This window comes from Bidens hawaiensis, unplaced genomic scaffold (assembly GCF_021521415.1).
Source record: "Bidens hawaiensis isolate Kalapana, Puna unplaced genomic scaffold, B.hawaiensis_p1.1 tig00039611_1, whole genome shotgun sequence".
NCBI lineage: Eukaryota > Viridiplantae > Streptophyta > Magnoliopsida > Asterales > Asteraceae > Bidens > Bidens hawaiensis.
The window spans coordinates 4,226-25,785 of NW_027496977.1; the positions used below are offsets into that span (position 1 = coordinate 4,226).

The 21,560-nt window shown below is 35.5% G+C and overlaps 1 protein-coding gene across 1 annotated transcript; it reads right to left on the reverse strand.

Moving 5' to 3' along the window:
- Positions 1 to 14,035: 14,035 nt before the first annotated feature.
- Positions 14,036 to 20,873, reverse strand: LOC143591395 (uncharacterized). The gene is made up of 14 exons (XM_077071612.1): positions 20,756 to 20,873; positions 20,574 to 20,644; positions 18,442 to 18,627; positions 17,498 to 17,589; positions 17,145 to 17,338; positions 16,869 to 17,047; positions 15,582 to 15,914; positions 15,427 to 15,491; positions 15,290 to 15,338; positions 15,066 to 15,219; positions 14,895 to 14,979; positions 14,749 to 14,818; positions 14,512 to 14,652; positions 14,036 to 14,432 (listed from the first exon to the last, which is right to left on the reverse strand). The coding sequence occupies exons 1-14, from the start codon at positions 20,871 to 20,873 to the stop codon at positions 14,136 to 14,138; spliced, it is 2,034 nt and encodes a 677-aa protein (XP_076927727.1). The 3' UTR covers positions 14,036 to 14,135.
- Positions 20,874 to 21,560: the final 687 nt, after the last annotated feature.

Here is a 21,560-nt window from a genome sequence, read left to right on the forward strand (position 1 = left end):
ATATGTGTATTACAAGATTAAATGTTTAGTTACAATGGTTTCATTGCACAAAATTTGTCTTATGAAACTTAGAAAATAAAGCTGTGGTATGCTTAAAAGTATATCAAAACATGTTTTATATAAGCTAAAAAACCATACAAACAAATACTAATATTGGTTCCGATAATATCAACAAGTGTACCGATGTTGTTTGGTTGGTATCGATTCAATTTCTCACGGTAACCATACAATACCATCAATGGTACAGTTTTGCGACACTAAAGTCGTTTTATTTAGTATATATACAACTTCGTTTCTGACAAAGTTAATATTGGAATGTTTTAAGAAAAACTAATCATGATTGCAGCATATTTAAGTTAAAATGTTTATAATATTAAGTGTATAAGTGGTAAAATTGAAACTTATTTACAGAAAAAATGGTCGTGAATCTTACTTGTGGATAGTCAACTAATCATGATATTTGTTTAGTATATTTAACTATTATGTGATAAATTAAGTGATGGTGGATTTTGTCAAAGAAAGAGACAGATGGGAGAATTTGGACACCATTTGTACTGCACAAGTGTTTGTTGCATGCATGCATGTTTGCCCTATATAAACTCATGCAGCATACATGCATCATTGCATCAAGCAGTCATCTAAATTAATCATTGGCATAGGATCGCCTTGAGTGAATGAATGAGGAATGTGTATGGCATGGTCATGGGTTGCATTGTTGTTGAATTATATAAAGAATAAAAGCCATATATTACATGGTTTATTGTTGTAATAAAAACTGAAAATGTTTATCTTTTTTTTTAATTGTAATTGTTTGTGATTCGTGTACGTATTAAATTGTATGAAATGATTGAATGTAAAGTGGTTTATTGGTCGGGCATGTTTTTTTTTTTTTTGACAACATACATCTTACTCACTTCTAAATCACATCAAAATTAATCCTTATCTGGAATTGAACTCAGGATCTCTCGTCTAAGATACTTACACCTCTATGATGTGGGCTAGTTCCACAACCGCGGTCATGCATCTTACTAAATTAGATGCTATGATCACCAAGTTAGAAAGTTTCGATTTAAAACCTTAGGGACCTTTTGATTCGAAAAATGTCATGAGAAAACTTGGTGGAATTAGAATTAATTCAACGGAAAGGCTTAAGGATTTTGGTTTGTAAAATTAATTAAGGATTTGAATTTAAAAAAAATCAAATTGCCCTTTATTAAACCAAATTCCCACCAATCTTACTCCCGTATTTTATATGTCTCAAGATTAAAAAATAATAATAAAAAACTAACTGAAGCACACCCGACTCGGGAATCAGAGCCGGTCTATAGCTATCACTTTCGAAAAACTTAACTGTTACTCGGTCAGTTAAGGAGATCATTTAATACAGGTTAAAAGAGGTCTAAAAGGGGTCTTGCAAGGCAATCCAAGCGATCATGGCAGCAACTTGTTAGTTGATTTGAAAATAGAGGAGCGATTTCGTTTTTAATAATAAGCATCTCTCGTTCACAAATTTTGTTAACGTTATTAAAGTTACCTCTTTTCTTTGGGTTAAATAATGGAGCAACATACTGCCTTTGGATTGGGAGGCATGGTGCAAGTTTAATTCTGTTCACTTTTCCTTCTAGCATTGGCGAACCTACACTTTAAGTGTAGAGTCGGTCGACCCTATGAAATTTTTTTATAAATGTATATTTATGTTAAAATCCTAACCGACTCATTTCCTTTGTTTTTTTTCTTTCATGCTATAAGTTACCTTTTTGTTTAATGTATTTGCCATTTCAAGTAAAAAATAAAATAAGACATCCAATAATGGCATTTTAGCAATGTTAAATCATTCCATTGGAATGTTAAGGTTTTGAACTTTGAAGGAATTGAATTTCATATGAATGACGGAATTCAATTGCTTGATCAACCAAAGGTATTTTTGAGTGAAAACATTCTAATTTCAATTTTAATTCCAATTCCAGAAAGCACTAATAAGGGTTATTTTGGGGAAACTAAAATATATGTAATTCTTAATATCATTCATATTCATCCGGCAAGGCGTAAGGAAAGGCGAGGATGGGTGACCGTCTAGGGCCCGTTCTAACTTGATAGGTTATCATGCTGACGTGAAGAATTTTTTTCTTTCTAAAAACATTGTTAAAGGTTACATGGCCTTGTGATGTGCAAGTTGTAACTAATGAAAAAAAAATTTCACGTTAGGAATAGTGAATCCATGCATATCAAAGAAAGGTCTAGCTATTAAAATAGTTGTATCTATTGCTATTTGATCTATTATGATTAGTAATTGGTAATGTCGGTAAATTAGGTGTAGGTGGGGAAAGAGAGGGATTCGAACTCTCAGTAAGCAAAAGCCAACATACCAGTCCCAATGATACGCTTTTAACCACAGAGTCATCTCTCCTACATAATAATTATAACCCAAAAACCGAAAAAATAGTGAATGATGAATCATTCATATTAGATTGTTTTGTAGACACAACCAATCGATTACTAGAATGAATAAAAATAAAAAAAAATTATAGCTGATGAAATAGAAAACAGAAATAGAGTAAAGTTGTGATAAGTTTTTTTCTTTTTCTTTTTTTTTGTTATTTTTTAAGGGGGTGTTTGTTTTTTCTTCAAACATCTTCAAGGAGCTAATGTCTGCAGGCGCGCAGACATTACCCTTGAAGACTGTTTGTTTTTTTTCTTAAAACAGATCTGAAGTTATCTTCTTTCATCTTAAAAGAAAAGCAAGGAAATCTTGCTTAAAACATCTTCACAAAAAAACCCTACTCTTCTCCCTTTGCAGCCACCCTCTCATCCACTGCTCCTACCACCGTCCGCCAACACCACCACCCACCGTACGCCGCCACCACCACCCCCGTACCCCGCCGCCACCGTCCACCACCATCCACCGCCACCACCACCACCACCGTCCACCACCCACCATCCATCACCACCACCGTCCACCACCCACCATCCATCACCACCACCGTCCGCCACCACCACCACCATCCATCACCGCCACCACCGCCATCCATCACCCACCACCACCACCATCCATCACCGCCACCACCACCGTCCACCACCCACCATCCATCACCACCACCGTCCACCACCCACCATCCATCACCACCACCGTCCGCCACCACCACCACCATCCATCACCACCACCGTCCACCACCCACCATCCATCACCACCACCATCCATCACCACCACCACCATCCATCACCCACCACCACCACCATCCATCACCACCACCGTCCACCACCAACCAAAACCATCCATCACCACCACCCATTGTCCACCACCACCATCCACCGCCACTACCCACCGTCCGCCGCCACTACCACCATCCACCACCACCACCTTCCACCACCCACCAAAACCAAATCGGCATGGCAAGCAAAGACTAAAAACTAGATGTAACTTGAATAAATGACTTCTATCTTGTGAGATAAGTTTGACAGTTATGCAGACAGTATCAGCTTATAAAAACAAACAGTCTTATATTTTCAGCTTGCAGATCTTCAGACCACATCTTCAGTTGCAGACATGAAAACAGATGAAATCAGCTTGCAGACAGTTTATGTCTGCAAAAACAAACAGCACCTAAGTTAGCGAATGTCAATTGAGAGAAATTTAATTATGTAAAAACGTGAATTATTTAAAGTATGAAAGTAAAACTTAAATGTAAAAAAGAAATTAAAAGTCAATACACGTGAAGCAACCATTTGCAATCGCTAATCACACTTCATAATACTAAATTATAAATATTAAATAATAACAGATAACGTGAAAAACAATTGAAGAATATCATTAATATCTTTAAGGGGAAAAAGTTAAAATACAAAGGGAGCCAAAAATGAGAAGTGTGAGAAGGATTTAGGACCACACAAAAAACCCCTCATAAAAAATTCCAAAAAATTAATAAAAAAGTTCATAACTCAAAATATAAATAAAAAACGAAAAAGTTTAAAAACCAAAAATGTTTCCCTCGTTATTCTCGTTAAAAAAATAAAAATAAAAAAAAACTCCGAAAAGACACAATGCAGAGACAAAAGACACAATGACGAAAATGAACAAAAGTCACAATTATAACTAAAAAAAGACACAAAAAATCACAAAATATAACGCAATGCCGAACAAAATATAGCACAGTGTTAAGTAATATAACACAATATCAAGAAAAAAGACACAATGTTAAAGAAAAAAGACACAATCAATGACGAAAATAAACATAAAACACAATGATAAACAAAAAGACACAATGGTCTTTTTCACTTAACATTGTGTCTTTTTCGAGTTTTTTTTTTAAAAACGAGGAAGTCGGTGAAAACATTTTTGTGCTTTTACATTTTTTGTTTTTTTATTAAATTTTGAGTTATGATTTTTTATTTATTACTTTTAATTCTTTTTGAATGGTTTTTTTGTGTGGTTATAAATCATTCTCATCCTTCTTATTTTTGTCTCCCTTTATATAATAATTTGACCCTCTTTAAGGTTTATGAATTGTTATATTTTAAGGAACAATATCGCATATTTAATTAAGCTAATCAAAAGGAATAAAACAAATAATTAAGAAAAGAGTAACTTGATATAAATGAATTTTAAATTTGTCATGATTCACATGTGAACATTAAAAGAAATCTTAATCTTAAATATATAAATGAATCCTTTAAATTCTGCTTCATAATTTCTTTTAAGCTATCAGATTGTTTTATTTATAAATAAATAGAGGTTTCTAATGCATTTGATATGAATTCACAGGTATGGGTCTCACCAAACCATATAGTCATTAAACGGGTTATAACATCTCATTAAATTAAAAACTAATCTAACCAAATATTTGATATGAAATCCTATAAAACAGGGATATACTAAAAATTAATATCTGTTTTTTTAAATATTATTTATAATTAAAAAACAATTTTATAGTAAAAGAAAATAAGCGGGTCATATGTCTCATCAAACCCAGATAGCTTTTAAACGGGTTATAACATCTCACTTATTTGTGAAATTCTTTCATTATCAAACCCTAAGTATATTATTAATTTTCTTACAATAAATAAAATTAAATTAAAAAAATATATATAAATATTAAAAACGAAAAAAGTAAAATGAACTCCGTAATACGAGAGGAGAAAAACTAGTTATGAATAATATAGACCATGGTCGCTCAAGTGTCATACTTTTGCTAGAAAAACATCTTTTTAAGCAATTCTGACCGTGTTAAATAATCGGTTATTGACGGGTTTTTTTTTTCACTTTTAATCTCATATCATGATCGGTTAGAGTTGGGAAATTACAAATTAACATACGCGTCATATTTGGAATAAAACCACAAACTTGATTTAAAATCGCGAGAAAAGCTTGCATGGAAATTATGGTCACATAGAACATATATTCATTTTTTGATTCATGTGAAACCATTTTAAGTAAGGTTACGTGAATTTTAGTGTGGGGACAAATCATGTGTCTTGTTGCAAATTAGGTATGTTGAATGCATATAACCACTTGGTTTAGTGATAAATATATATATTTTACAATCAAATAGTTATGTATTCAAGTCTCACTTAAGACATGATAAAAGATAGAGAAAAAAAATTGGTTGTTCAAAAGAAATGGATGCATGATCAAGCAATAATTGCTATTAGTAAAATAGGTCAGAACTTATGTGATGTCGCGTAAAAGCTTTGACCTTGGATCACACCAGCCCCGGCCCAGAGGGGTGAGTAGAGAGGGCGACGGTCTAAGACTCACCGGTTTTTGAGACCTGGAAAAAGTTGACGCGTTTATATATATATATATATATATATATATATATATATATAATGTAAACTCTATAGTTTAATAAGTTTAATTTGGCTCAACTGGTAAACACTCCCCTGTTAAAGCTGGGTTGCTCAAGTTCAAATCTTGCATATGAGCCTAATTCTTATTAACCCTATGTTAAAGTCATTTTTTTATTATTTAAAGAAAAAAGACCATTTAATTTAAAACAAAAAATGGTAGAATAAATTCACGGTTCGTTTACATATTTAAATTAAATTATTTTGCTAATATATTTTTGTTTTGTTTATTGTTTCACAATTATCGTCATATAACTTACTTTATATATGAGCGGTATTGCGTTTATAGTTTAAAGGCACATTCTTTACTCGCCCTGGGTTCTCAATTTTTAAGGATTATCGGAGACAGCCCTGGATAACACAAACTAGAGCTACACAAACCAGTTATTTTGTAGGAACCTGTCCCAGTTGGTCAATAAAAGTCAAAACCAGGTCAAGTAGGAACTAGTTCCGGGTATAGTCGGGTATTTGACTGGGTTTTTCGGGTTTCGTGTTGGGTTTTGACCAGGTGAAGGTGAAACCGGTTCCGGCGGGTTCGGATCGGGTCTGGTTCCGGGTACATGTCTGCGGACAAACCCAATACCAGTCCGTACCCGCAGGTCAGGTGTGGTAGGAATCGATTCCGGGTCGGGTCCGGAACCAGGTATTTTGTGCACCTCTAACACAAACTATTAGCATCACGTGAAAATCGGTAGGAAGCATCATGTAAAAACCTTTTTGGGCCATGTTCACGTAACAATCAAGTGGGCCTAGAACCCATGAATTTGGTGATAGTGGGATCACGTAGAAATTCTACGAGAGGCCCAATACCTATCAACTGAAGTAAGACTTTTTACAAGATCACTAGTTTTACGAGTTAACTAGTTTTACGAGATGGATCGCGTAAGTGAACTTATGCTTCTCAGGATTTACCAGTCTCAATCCTGCGCCTAAGCCTTCCTCACTTGACGCTCCATCCGTGAACAATGCCCAAACCTGGTCTTGTTTCGGCACCTTGGCAGGCTCTTATTCAACTTGACATTCATTTACTTAAGTCGCTGGCACTTATGTAATAAAATCTGCCAAAATTTGTCCTTTGATAGCGGGCCTGGGCTAATACTCCAATGTATGCTTGCCCAACTTGATTTCCCATTTAGCCAATCGTCTAGACAATTCTGGTTTGCTAAGAGCATTCTTTAACTTGTAGTTTGTCAAAAAATTAATCGGTTGGCCTTGAAAATATATGCGGAGGCGACGAGAGGCGTAGACCAGTGCTAGCACCATTTTTTCCAACATGGAGTATCAGGTTTCCGCTTCCGCCAAGGTCCTGCTAACATAATAGATAGGAGTTTGAACTGACTTCCTATATGCTAGGAGAATAGTACCAATCGCTATATCTGCGTAGAAAGATACAATGTTAACGGCTCATCCGCACGTGGAGCTGTTAAGGTTGGTAACTCCATCAAACAATTTTCACTTCCTGAAAGGCCCGCTCTGCCTCTGGTGTCCACTTATATTGAGCTTTCTTGAGGCATTTCCAAAGCATGGACACAAAAGGAAATGACTTCGACGCGTGATTAGTTAAAAATTGATTTAGAGCCACCAAACAGCCATTCAATGTTTGAAGTTATTTAAGGGAGGAAGGTGAGGGCATTCTTGCGACCGCTTGAACTTTCTCGGGATTGGCTTTAAAACCATCATTTGTGACCATGACCACAGAGAACTTCCCCTCCTCCCTACCAAAAGAGCACTTACTCGGATTGAGTTTCATGCTTATTTCTCTGAGCTTATTGAACGTCTCTTCGATATCCCGTAGCATTTGATCTTCCTTAATACTCTTGATTACGAGGTCGTCCATGTAAGCCTCTAAATTGTTACCTATTTATTCCCTGAAAACTTAATCCATGAGCCGTTGATAAGTAGCTCCCGCGTTCTTGAGACCGAATGACATCATTTTGTAACATAAGATGTTGTGGTCTGTTCGGAAGGCTGTCTTGTCTTCATCACCCGCTGCCATGCGGATCTGATGATACCTCTTACAGGCGTCCAGGAAGCATTTGAATCGAAAAGGAGAGACAGCGTCAACTTTTAAATCAATTTCAGGCAATGGATAGCAGTCCTTGGGGCAAGTGTATTCAAATCTTTGAAATCGATACACGTACCACTACTTTTGGCAACCATTACTGGGTTTGCCACCCAAGTTTGGACCCATCTTCCTCTTCTTCTGTACCACTGGCGTGAACGTCGGGTTGACTTTAAGCTCAGCTCTGTTTCACGGAATACCCATCATGTCAGCGGCTTGCCATGTGAAAATATTAATGTTTTTGGTGAGTAGCTGTTTCAAAAAGGTACAAATAGTTTCAGATTCATTGAGCCCTATTTTGATTGTCTGCTCTAGGAACTTAGGATTCAGAACCCATTTTTCCGGCTCTGTTCTTGCGGGTAGCTTCATTGTTTTGACCCTTCTGTGGTAAAGCTGTGTTTGTTAACATGTATTATTACAACCCTCGTAGCAGTTGGAACATCCACTGCACCATGCGCGGTGAAAGGATTGGCATTAAAGTCACCAATAGCTTCGCGGCCAAGAATCACGTCATTTTTGGAGCGCACAGGTAACACCAAAATCTACATCTTATGTTCTGGAATTAACCCCGTCACTCAAGGTGACAGGGAAAGTGATCGTACCTCTCGGATGCATAACTTCATACCCAAATCCCATGACCGGGTCATGCATTGGCTGAAGGTGGGCTTTGTCCGCATCGTCAAGCTCTTCGAAACACTGCTCGAACATGATATCAGACGTGCTCCCTGTATCCAAAAACACCTGTTGTGACCGGTAATGACCGATCAAAGCCAACAAATTTACAAAAACCAACAAATTTTTCTCAATTATAATAAAAGATAAATATTACAATACATATTATCCATTATTAAGCAACCAACGTGCGAAATTCATCTGCCATGAATCTTAGGTCTCTGTTCTTCAAAAAAGTGTGTACGCCATGTGATCAAGACCACACTCGTGTGCCAAAACTGAAAATTTGGAGTTCAATCTCTCCATCTCATATGGAGGGTTTCACCCATTTTCAAGTTACCCCCTATGTTATTTCATATATTTTTTATTATACGTAAGTTTGCTAAAAATGAAAATATGGAGTTCAATTCCTCCAGGGTTGGAGGATTTCATGTTAAGCTGTCATGTGGCGCAAGGGATGAATCTTAGATCCAGATAGGGGCGCAAATGAGCCGAGTTACTCGCGAGCTACTCGAGATCGGCTCGTTAAAAAGCTCGATCGAGCCAGCTTAGTCGAGCCCGAGCCTGAGCTCGAGCCTAAAAATAAGCTCGTTTAATAAACGAGCCCGAGCCCGAGCCCGAGCTTCACTTATTGAGCTCGAGCCGGATTGCGAGCCTAAACAAGCCTGTCATTTATATAATTTTTTAAAATATATATATTTAATAACTATTAATTAATATATATAATGTTATGAAAAAATAAATACAAATAACTAAATAATATATATTATTTTATACATAAAGTTATAGTAAAAAAATATATAAAAATAATTATAATTATATAAAAAATAGTTGATATATAGTAAACGAGCCGAGCTCGAGCTTGAAAATTTACTCACAAGCCGAGCTCGAGCTTTGAAAATAGAGCTTGAAACGAGCCTAGCTTGAGTTCGAGCTCTGTGTAAGCTAAACGAGTCGAGCTCGGGCTCGGCTCGCTTGCACCCCTAGATCCAGCCATCTCAGATGGCGGATCTAGTCATCTCTAACTTGCACGTCATCGCTGACTTGACGTGTCATTAGACTCCATCTCAAATAGAGGAACACCTAAAACCCCTTACCACTCTTGTCAGACACCTAGAACCCATTTTCTTTGATAAAACCTACTAGTTTGAAAAAAAAAATCCAATTCACACACCCATCTACTTCACACCAAGATTTGAACTCTGGTCTTCTCAATACGCAAGAGCCGTTACCACCCAACCAAGGCTGGAATAGATTTTTGAACGGCAACCCACACATTAATCATCTAATTGCTACTACTAAACTGCATGCAATGAATAATCTACTCCATGTCGGTATTTAAACTCTGATCTTCTCCACAAAGACAATACCTTTTACCACTCAGCTAGTACTTTTATGAGTTTTAGTGTTAGTACATATATAGTGTAAATTTGCTTTTTTCAGTTGTAGGGCTATGTTTAAATAAATCTATAATATATATAAACGAAACCCTTAAAATTCTATGTGTCGCGATGTGGTCGCTCCTTTTTTTTATGAAAACCATCAGATTGCTTGATTTTAAATGGAGGACTGCCATTGATTTAACCTAAATTCATGGGTCTTACCAAAACCAAATAGCTCTTAAACGGGTTATAACATCTCATTAAATTAAAAAAATTAATGTTACCAATTATTTTATATGAAAATCCTATAAAATAGGGATATACTAAAATTTAATATCCAATTTAAAAAGAAAAAGTATTATTTATAATTAAAAAACAATTTTATAGTAAAAAACATACGCGGTTTATGGGTCATCAAATCCAGATAGCTTTTAAATGGGTTATAACATATCATTTATTTATGAAACCCTTTCATTATCAAACCCTAAGTATATTATTAACTTTCTTACAATAAAGAAAATTAAAATCCAAAAAATAAAAAATGTAACAAGCATTTTCTCAAGATATCAGATTGCTTTATTTGTAAATGAAGGCTTCTCACGCATTTGACCCGAATTCATGGATAAAGGTCTCACCAAACCCAGATAGCTCTTAAATGGGTTATAATATCTCATTATATTAAAAATTAATCTTATCAAATATTTGATATGAAAATCCTATAAAATAGAGATATACTAAAAATTAATATCCTATTTTATTTAAAAAAATATATATTATTTATAATTAAGAAACATTTTATAATAAAGAAAAGAAATGGGTAATGGGTATCACCAAACCCAGACAACTTTTAAACCGGAATATAACATATCATTTATTTGTGAAACCATTTAATCATCAAACCTCAAGTATATTAATTATTAACTTTCTTACAATAAATAAAATTAAAATCCAAATATACATATATAAATATTAAAAACGAATAATATAAAACAACCCCCGTAATACGGGGATAAAATCTAGTTAGTATAATAATGAATACATACATATGTTTATGTATCCGGGTGGGTGGAGTCTTGATCATAAACTCATGGATTTAGATAAAGAAACAGTTAGGGGAATGCTATATATATTGCAACACCACCATTTATTTTCCTCACATTTTACTGGTACCTTTGCATTTATTAATACAAAATTCTGTATTTTCATTGGTTGTTTAAATGTACTGTACAAGTGTTCCTCGCATGGAGGATTTGGTGGTGGTTCAAATGGAGATTTGGTGGTGGGCTGCCTTGAGGCACGAGTATAAGTTGATGTGCATGGCATGGCTTTGTGTTGTAATAAAAACCATACGTAAGATGGTTTTATGAATCAAAAACATACATAAGATGGTTTTATGTTGTAATAAAACAAGAAAAAAAAATTTAATTTATTATTTTTTTATATAATATTTATTTATGATTACTGATTTAGTGATGTGTTAAATGGCTTTTGTAAGAAAAAAACAATGCATAAATGTATTATCAACAAAAATAAAAAGAAATAAAAAAAAGTGAAGATGCTGGCATGGTTACTATATAACTGTATATATAGTTATATAGGTCCCAGCAGAGCCCAGTTGGACCCGCAAGACTCACCTTGAAGAGAGACGTCTGCGCAGAAACCAACTGGATCCGTAGGACCCACCATGCTCAGAGACGTGACGTCCTTACGCGCAGTACGCAAGCTGTTCCCGCAGGAAATGCCTCCCAATGGTGAAGTACTCCGCCTGTTCCCGCAGCTGCGGATACAAGCCATCAGGGAAGGCCACCCGCGCAGCAAGGCTACAATCACAAGGCACTTAGCTCTCAATAATTCAGTTGTCACCTGAAGGAATGAGCAAAGCCGGGAGCAATCCCGCACAAAGGCGGGAGGGGGAATACTCCCGCCCAAATAAGCCAGTCCGTACGATACGGGAAGATCTTCTGTACTGTACCTGACGAGGTATGGGCAAAAGATCTGACCAAAGATACGACAGCTTATTGACAACAGTATGGCGAGCTGCATGCTCTTGTACTGTATGTCACTATTAGCCGCTGCCTACTCACCAACTCTTGTCATACCACGTGCATAGCCGGCAGTTGGTGGAAAAGGAATAGTACACAGCAGGCCTGGTCACTGTCAGCCGCTGCCTACCCACCAACTACCAGCATGGCACGTGCGTAGGCCACAGTTGGTAGAACAGGAATACTATTAAGCCGGCTACACCTTCTTGGAAACCTACCTTCGGCTATAAATACCCCAAATGGTATGATCATCTCATCTTATCATCTTATCATCATATACTATCTCGTATTACATATTATACCTGATATCTGCTCTAGCAATCTCTTAATATACATTTATATTCAAGAGCAATCTAGTCTGATTCTCACGCCGGAGGGTGGTCACAAGGAGGAACCCCCCCCCCCTTCTCAGTGACGAGCTTACGGTGTCTGTTTTGCAGGTTATCAGAAGAACCATCTTTGCCGGGTCCAACCCCTCGTGGGAAACATCTATCTAACCCCCAGGTTATCCGTAATCTGCCCGGGGTCGATTAGTGTTTCTTCAATAACCGTATATATATGCATAAAAGGAAAAATCACTTAAATTACCATAATGGATAGTGTCTTGTAACTTATGGCAACACGTTTTGCGTTACTCGTCATAACACATGTTATTTATCTTATTAATGTATAAAGATAACAAGCGTAATTATATGTCATTAATTTTCATCACCTTTTCATTTTTAACTCTTCTATTTTAAAAAAAAATAGTAAAGTTAGTAATTATATTATTAGTGAATTCATGATTTTTTATTATTTTATTATTAGTCAATCATATACACATAGAAAGTATATACCCAAAGATAACATGAACCCCAAAAACATTATCCACACATGACTAGCCTAAAGGCATATATGCATTGTGAACATTAAACAGAAATTTAAAAAATGAAGTCCATACACCACCATAAGCCACCACTATCCACCCTCTCAAGTAACCTCCACTGGCTGTCTAGACATGGACCACCACCGGTTGGCCGACACTTTCCGAACCATGTGAAGACTAAAACCATGGCTGTTACCACTTCTCATCTGGTGGTTCTTGCTGTCAATTCACCCGCCACCACCGCTGCCGCTGGAGATATCTCAGTCTTGATTCCCACAAGGTTTTCTTAACGGGATAATGATCAAAATGTCTATTTTACCTGTCAATGTCCGACGAAATATCCATTTAACCAACCAATTATCAGAATGTTCACGCTAAAACCTGTCGACCCTACAACATTTTCAACAAACCATTTTCTGTTCCATCATAAAACCTTTGGATCATTAGTTTGGTTTTGTTTTTTTTTTTTATTGTTAGAGCAGTGGCGAACCCAGAAAAAATTTCATCGGGGTCAGAAGAGGATCGGTGTCAAAATTTAATAGAGGTCGATCAGGATTTTAACATATATACACCTATAAGATTATCTTTCCACAAGGGTCGACACCTACACCTTTGGTGTAGGTCCGCCACTGCGTCGGAGGGGATGCGATTATCTGGGCGTTTGACGTTTTGGCTTCCGACAAGATTTTTATGACTTTTGACAAGATTTTTTATGCTGGTTTGTTAAAAATCTCGTTGGATGATTAAAAAGTCATCGGGTTAACAAGCGTAAGGGTTGACATTATGGAAACTAGTTAATGAAATGAACATTTTATTGACACTGACAGGTGAAATGGATATTTTTGCATTTTCCCCTTCTCAATGCCTTCTTATTCTACCTTCATAATATGTGCATTTATGTTACTCATGTATATAGCTTATCAAAGGCCAGCTTGAAACTACACTTAAGAATAACAATAATATTACAACAAATTTTACCGTTCATTAACTTTGGATTACTTTCTTTGATTGACAGTGTGGCATTCATCTTTCTTTACTGGATAGCGAACTTCGTAATCCCGGGAATCATCATGAAGGATCTTGAATCCGATGACGCGAATAAAGATCAAAACCCTAATTGATTCAAGTCCACTATTTCAATTCATTCATGTAACAGTCTCTTAAATTTACAGTTGGTTTCTTTCAAATATGTAAAACAAAATTAACCTTAGCTCATTATTTCAGGATAAATTTACAATTAAATGCAGATGTAATAACAATGATTATTGTTATTATACATCTATCCAATCATTTTGAATTGAACTAACTGGTTTCTCAGCTGGTGATGCATTCCCGGCTTTTGGCGGTTTTTTTGAAAACATTGAAGTTAACGACTGACGTAAAGGGTTTTCCTCGCTTTTGGGGTCTTTTGGTGGTGTTTTCCCGTGGCTTTTATCCTTGTTACCGAACGGAAAACTTAGCCTTCTAAACCGACCCCTTTGTTCGCCTGGTGTAGGCGTGTCGTCGTGCTTTGTGAGCCTCATGAACTCGTCTGGGTTCAATACCATCATCACCACCGAGTCGTATACCTACCCCGCCGCAAAATAAATATAAATAAATAACAAATACACACGGTGCCACACACGTGTAGATTTAATATTTAGATACCTGGCATATATCGTCGACTTTTTCAAAACAATTATTTCCTTGACAAGTGGCGACGATGTAGTCTTTGCAATCAAGAAACAGCTTGTATAGATGTTCATTAGTCGAGGTTTTTCTCTCGGCAACTGCGCAACCTGAACACAGCTGAAAATATAGCAATTTACATTAGTTGCCATCGATAAAACAATACATACAACAATGAAAAATGGTGAAATAAATAAAAGATAAGTTACAACTTACAAGTGAAATGTATAGCTGTTCAAAGAGATTAGAAGGCGGAAAATCCTCTAAGCCTTGCAGAATATGTTCCCTATAAACATGAACCTTTTATCAGATAAAAAAATAAAAAATGATTTTTGTAGCAAAAATATAAATGGCTCACTTACACAGACAAATCTTCATCGTATAATGGAGACTGTTTAACAGCTGGCACCGGTTTTGCGGTTTCCCAAATCTCTCTCCATAAATTCCCTGAACACCAACACGAAAACAAGCTCATCATAAAACAAGAAGACCCGTTAAAAGTTTGCTGCTTGTAAATGTATAGTTGTGTATACCTTCTTTCTGCATACGCATACTTAGGTGTCCTCTAGAAGACCCGTTATCACCATTGAAAGATTTTTTGCTTACATCATCTGTTGTGGGCTCCATCCAATCAGGGGGTGAATGCCATCTAACAAAATCTTCTAATATGCACCCCGGATTTGCAGCCTAAAACACAATGATCGATAAGTTAAATTATATTTATTTACACATCTGCATTTTAAAGCCTACGACTCACCTTAAAAGCCTGCATATCTGAAAGAAGTTGAGAACACCCCGCTCCAACACTGACCACGTGAAAAAAATCAATATGTTTAACATAAATGTTATAACAAATATATATTAATATATTATACAAAGTTTTAATCAACTGACCTCCCTGTACGTAATATAAATTCCTCAGTCTCCTTAACGAGATCTTCTGTGAGCAAAGGCTCTTCCTGTAAGCTCGCAAATGAAGATGATTTTTATATTGATAAAAGGAAGCATATTGATATAACAAGTTAAATAAAGTTAAATGTTAATCGAACCTGCATAACAGGGGCATACACGGGTTCGCCAGTTTCCAACATTGTTAAGTTCTCGCATTGTTTAGCAGCTCCTAATCTAAGCACAAGCTCTCCAGAGCTAACTTTAGCATACATTAGAGGTGTTTCTCCATGTGAAGGTGCCATGTCATCATTTAAACTGGCTTGTTTCAAGACGGAATCTAGTGATTCTGTTGCAATTGCACGACGGTTTTTCCTTGAAATACAGCAGTTGATAACTTGTAACTGCTGATACAATAAACAGCAGTTTAAATCTGGAATTTCATCAGCGGGAATCCCGGGAATATGCTGTCCTTCAGACCATAGTCTCCTTAACTGCACACAAAAGGTTCAGAAGATATTAAGACTGAATTAATATATAAATCGAATAATTTTCCAGAAAAATAATAAGTGGCATTAAATGAATAGAATAACATACTCCAGCTAGCAGCTAGTTCGGTGAAGCCACAGCCGAACTACGAATGGACAAATTTTGGTTGCATACAACTTCCTAAATCACTTTATTCAAAAATTTTGAATAATATTACAACAATACTTTTTTTGTAATAAAAATGTCCACATAATTTATTTCTAAAATGTTTTCAAATTTAAACGCTGTTTAAAGATATAACAAAACCCACCCAGTCAAGTTCCAGTGTTCCACCACATGCTAATAGATGGCATGTTTCAAACCATACCAGTTTTGAACCGTTACCCAACCCGTCTCACCAGCCCACGTTACTACCTCCAACTACTATAATGGAACACATACAAAGATAAAAGAACACAAACACATTATAGTGACGAAAGGCTAAAATGTGTCCCAAGCTGTGTCTCGAAAGTCAACCGGTCAAACAGGTTGAAACTCCCCCAAAATTTATTTCTAAAGCATGCAACCTCCTAAATCGCTTTATTCAAAGATTTAGATTTCAACGATAACAATACTGTCTTTGTAATCATAATCAGCATGTTTATTAGTTCTAAAACATCTTAAAGAAATGAACAAATGAAGTAACTGAGGATCGACCAAACCCGTCCCAGTTTATTCCACCCCGTAGTAAAAGATCACCCATTTTAACCTGAACTAGCTTTTAATATGTTATCCGACCCACACAATCTTGCCACCTCTAAGTATAATAAATTAATTATTGAACAAGTTATCACAAAGGATCTACAAAATGGCATACAAAGATGAAACAAACTCATAATAATATGACAAACAGGCCAGATTCTCCTCTGATTTATTTTCGGTTCCAAGTATAATATTATAAGCCAGAGCAATTCACTTACTTCGGCAACAACTCTACACCAAAATGATGCCATTCTCTTTATAGTTTTCAAACATCCAATGGCTTCTGCAAGCTCCAGAATAAAGCTACCAGGTGGAGCACCATGAAGGTCTTTAATTAAAGATGCAATTGTTGTATTTATCTCCAATTTACAGTTTTTCCTTCCAGAAATATGCCCTTCTGCAAATATCTTACAAGAAAATGGAGAAAAGAAAATCAAGGGAAAATGGAAGAAAATTTGGCAAATATGTTTCTTTCACAAAAACAAAGAATGTACCTGCACCAAGAAGTGAATTTATACAAGAAACAACTTTTTCATCAGCACTAAGTTCCATATCAAACTTATCTTCTTTATCTCTAAGTACTAACGATTTCACTGTAGAGAAGTTTAAACCGGCTTTCTCTCTCACAGGTGACGTATCTCTTGATGACATTAAAAGGTCTCTCATTGACTTGACCATTCTGGTAGTCCTGCAGTTGAACAAAAACTTAAATTACAACTTAAGACTTTATCATACTTCATATCTGATAACCGAAATCGTCTCATACAGATGTCACAGATGCTCTACATATTCACTTCACTATTTTTAGAACAGGAAGAAGACAAAATCAAATAAATGAAAAGCTTACTCAACACCAATAGCCAATTGCCTAAGCACAGCTGCTGATGGAATGATGTCAATATTTGAATCATCTGAACGCAATAAACCACCTTCTGGTTCCTATAGGATATGAACATCACTTTAAGTTGTATGATGGCAACACCACAAAATACTTTGATTATTTTAAAAAATCAATATCAACAATTTAGGATTGTAAACGGACTGAACAGCAAACTGTTCCTGAACTGTTCAGCGGGAAGTTTGTTTATGTCCATTCGTTTAATAAATAAACGAACATGAACAAGGAATTTCTTTCTATTACTAAATAAACCAACATGAACAGAGGCCGTGTTCGTTCAGTTGTGTTCGTGAACGGTCGATAATGTATTAGTTTACGTCCTTTTAAGTTCGTTAAAGTTTGTTCATTTATGTTTTTTCATTCAGGGTCTTTATAATTTAGTGATTTTTCTAATCAATTCATATAAATTTAAGCAAAAATATTAAATATAAAACAAAAATATATGAGTACTATGTAAAATTAACATATGAATGTAACCAACACAAACTTGATAGCCAGACCGAACCGTTAATACTGACCATTATCGGTTAGCCAAATCAAATAAAACATTGTTCGTGTTCAATTTTTTTCGTAAACCGTTCACGGACAAGTTTATTTCCCTGCTAAAATTAGTAACTATCTAAGTTAGAATGGAATTTTTGTTGACAACAAAACTGAAAGTTGAGATTGCCACTAGTCTTATTATTATTGTTAGTAGGGATTGATATTGACCAATGGTTAATAGTTTGGATTATTAAAATCCAATTTTCCTTGCTAAAATTAGTAACTATCTAAGTTTCAATTTCAGTAAAGATTACGGTATACAATACCACAATAACATCTGCATACAAATACCCATATCAAATATCAACAAAACTAACAATTTTAACTTTTGGATAAGATCTTATTATTACCTTTGACATAGGGCTTCTACTTGGTAGAAACACACTATCATCAAATATTGAAAAAGACATTGTTGTATGATCATCAGTTTTATCAGCTTCTTGACCTCCTTTTTTCCCAAACCTCATGTTTTTAAATCTCTCCTGCCAATCTTGTTTTGTCTTGATCGGCTCCGGCCTCCTTCTTCCACTCTTTTCCTATCATAAAAATTCAACAATACTTATATTAATAACAAAATTTCATTATAAATACTGTATTAGTCAACAATTGAATTCAATATCTGTATAATCAACCACTCTCAGGGATGAACATTTTTTACCAAATACTGATACCATACCGAACCAGGCACAACAGAACACAATCATTACAGTACCAGTATTTGTTTTTTCATGTTTTCTATTTCAGTATTTTCAAAATGGTGCATGTACCAAATAATGTTACCGAACCTAACACAATCGGTACTGATACCGGTATTCGTTTTCTCATGTTTTCAGTTTTAGTATTTTCAACGGTACATGTCCCAATCGGCACCTATCCAAACACAGCCGGCGCCCGTAAAGGTATTCATTTTTTCATGTTTTTAGTTTCGGTATTTTCCACGGTACCAGTACCCAATTGTGTTCAGTTAGTCAACGTCTCAACAACCGAATCTAATATCTGCATAATCAACCATTCTTAGAGATAAGCATTTTACCGTATACCAGCGACGAAATACAATCGGTACCGGTACAGGTACTCGTTTTCTCATGTTTTCATTTTCAGTATTTTTCAATGGGGCATGTACCAACCGAACATAACACATCAACACAATCAGTACCAGTACAGGTATTCCTTTTATCATGTTTACGTTTTCATAAATTTTCAATGGTACAGCTACCGATTAGTACCTAACCGAACACAATCAATACCAATACCGGTATTCATTTCCTCACGTTTTCAGTTTCGTAACTGTCAACAGTACCCGTACCGATTGATACCTAACCTAAAAAAATGATACACTATTCGGTATACAGTACAAGTACTCGTTTTTTAATGTTTTCATTTTCAGTATTTTTCAATGATACATGTACCAACCGAACAGAACATAACACATCAACACAATCGGTACCCGTATAGGTATTCGTTTTCTCATGTTTTCGTTTTCATTATATTTCCACGGTTCAGGTACCGATCATTACCTAACCAAACACAATCAGTACCAGTACCAGTATTCGTTTCCTCATGGTTTCAGTTTCACGATCGATACCTAACCTAAAAAATCGACACGCTATTCGGTATATAGTACAGGTACTCGTTTTTTCATGTTTACATTTTCAGCATTTTTCAATGGTGCGTGTACCAACCGAACAGAACAGAACACATCAACACAATAGGTACCAGTACAGGTACTCATTTTCTCATGTTTTCATTTTCATTATATTTCAACGGTACAGGTACCAATCTACCTAGATCCTATGCAGTCAATCTTGGTGGTATCTCGGTTATCGGTCCTCATATGAAATATCGGTCAAAATATTGATCAGAATATCGGTACCGATAATATCGGCGATATTGACAGATATATCACCGATATTCCCGATATCAGGATTTTTAAGTCTTAATTTTCAACTTTTAGTGTTTAATGGTGGTGTTTTTAGTCTTAATCAGTTCCTACTTGCTACATTTGTTAGTGTTTTCAAAGTTGCAAAAGGATAATTTGTTAATAGTAGGAGAGTATACTGAATTGTTAGTGTTAAAGTGCTATATATATAAATTTTGCATGATATTAAAATTACCGATATCCCACCGATATATCACAGCGATAACCGATATCTCAAATATCGGTCCTCGACCGATATCCGATATTTTTCCGCATTAACTGCTTAGCCTAGATCATTACCTAACCAAACACAATCAGTACCAGTACCAGTACCGGTATTCGTTTCCTCATGGTTCAGTTTCAGTTTCTCAACCGATACCTAACCTAAAAAATCGACACGCTATTCGTCATCCAGTTTACTCGTTTTCGATAAACTACCGATCTCATCCTAACTCCTATTAACATCAAATCTCCATTTCAAAAACTAAATCTAACATCCGTACAATCAATCAATCTAAAATCATCGACTACTTATCGAATACGTATCGAATAGTTATCGAATACCTGCGTAACAGCCACATCGCTAGTAGAATCAACCGTCGACTCATCACTCACCGATAGCTTGCCAATCTCATCTTCAAATTCAAATTAACAAACAATCAGTTAAGATCTAAGTTACGTGAACAATATAAACCCTAAGTAAAACCTAAAGCCAGTAAAATTAGGTCAAACGAAGTGAAATTGACCTAGATCGGTGGACGAATCTGATTTTTTGATGTCAGTGAAGACTTTCTCGGCTTTAGCGGCGGCGGAATGTAAGGCCGTGCGAGCTTTAGAGACGAATCCAGTTGAAGACGCCGCCATTAAAGTGTCTCGGGATTACGGAAATGAAGGCATGTTTGGAGTGAAACCGTGTGTTGCACACAATGTATTGAAGAAAGAAGAAGAAAATAATAATAAATATAAAGACGCAAAGAGTAAGTTACTAGTAGGGAATGTGTGGATAGTAGATATAGAGATATGTATGTATGTATAAAATGTATATATTTAGGAAACAATGGTGAGTGCGCCTAATGTATTGCATTGCTATAATTAAATTGTATTGTATGAATATATGATATTAATTCGGATATTCCAATAATTTTGTTTTCTCCTAATTTTTTTTAAAAGAAGACAGGTGAAGTTCAACTGGACGACTTGTTTTGACTTACAAGAGCTTGAAGTTTAGTTTGGTTTATAAATCATGTTCTTAAATTCGGACTTGACTTGTTTGTTATTTCTTAGTGTATTGGAGCATTCTCATCCTATCTCCCATAATATGTGAGTGAGGTTTTATTTTATAATATATGGATGGGTTAGGGTGTTGGAGAAGAATAAAAATGTAATGATTTTTTTGTATATTTGAAAAGTTATTGTTCACCTTATATAATTTTTAATATTTTTTAAAATATTGTTTTGAGTCGTCATTTTTTAATGCTTGGATAAAAATATGATGCGTTTGAATATTTAAGAATTTTTTTGGTGAAAGTTTTAGTATTTCTTTTAATGATA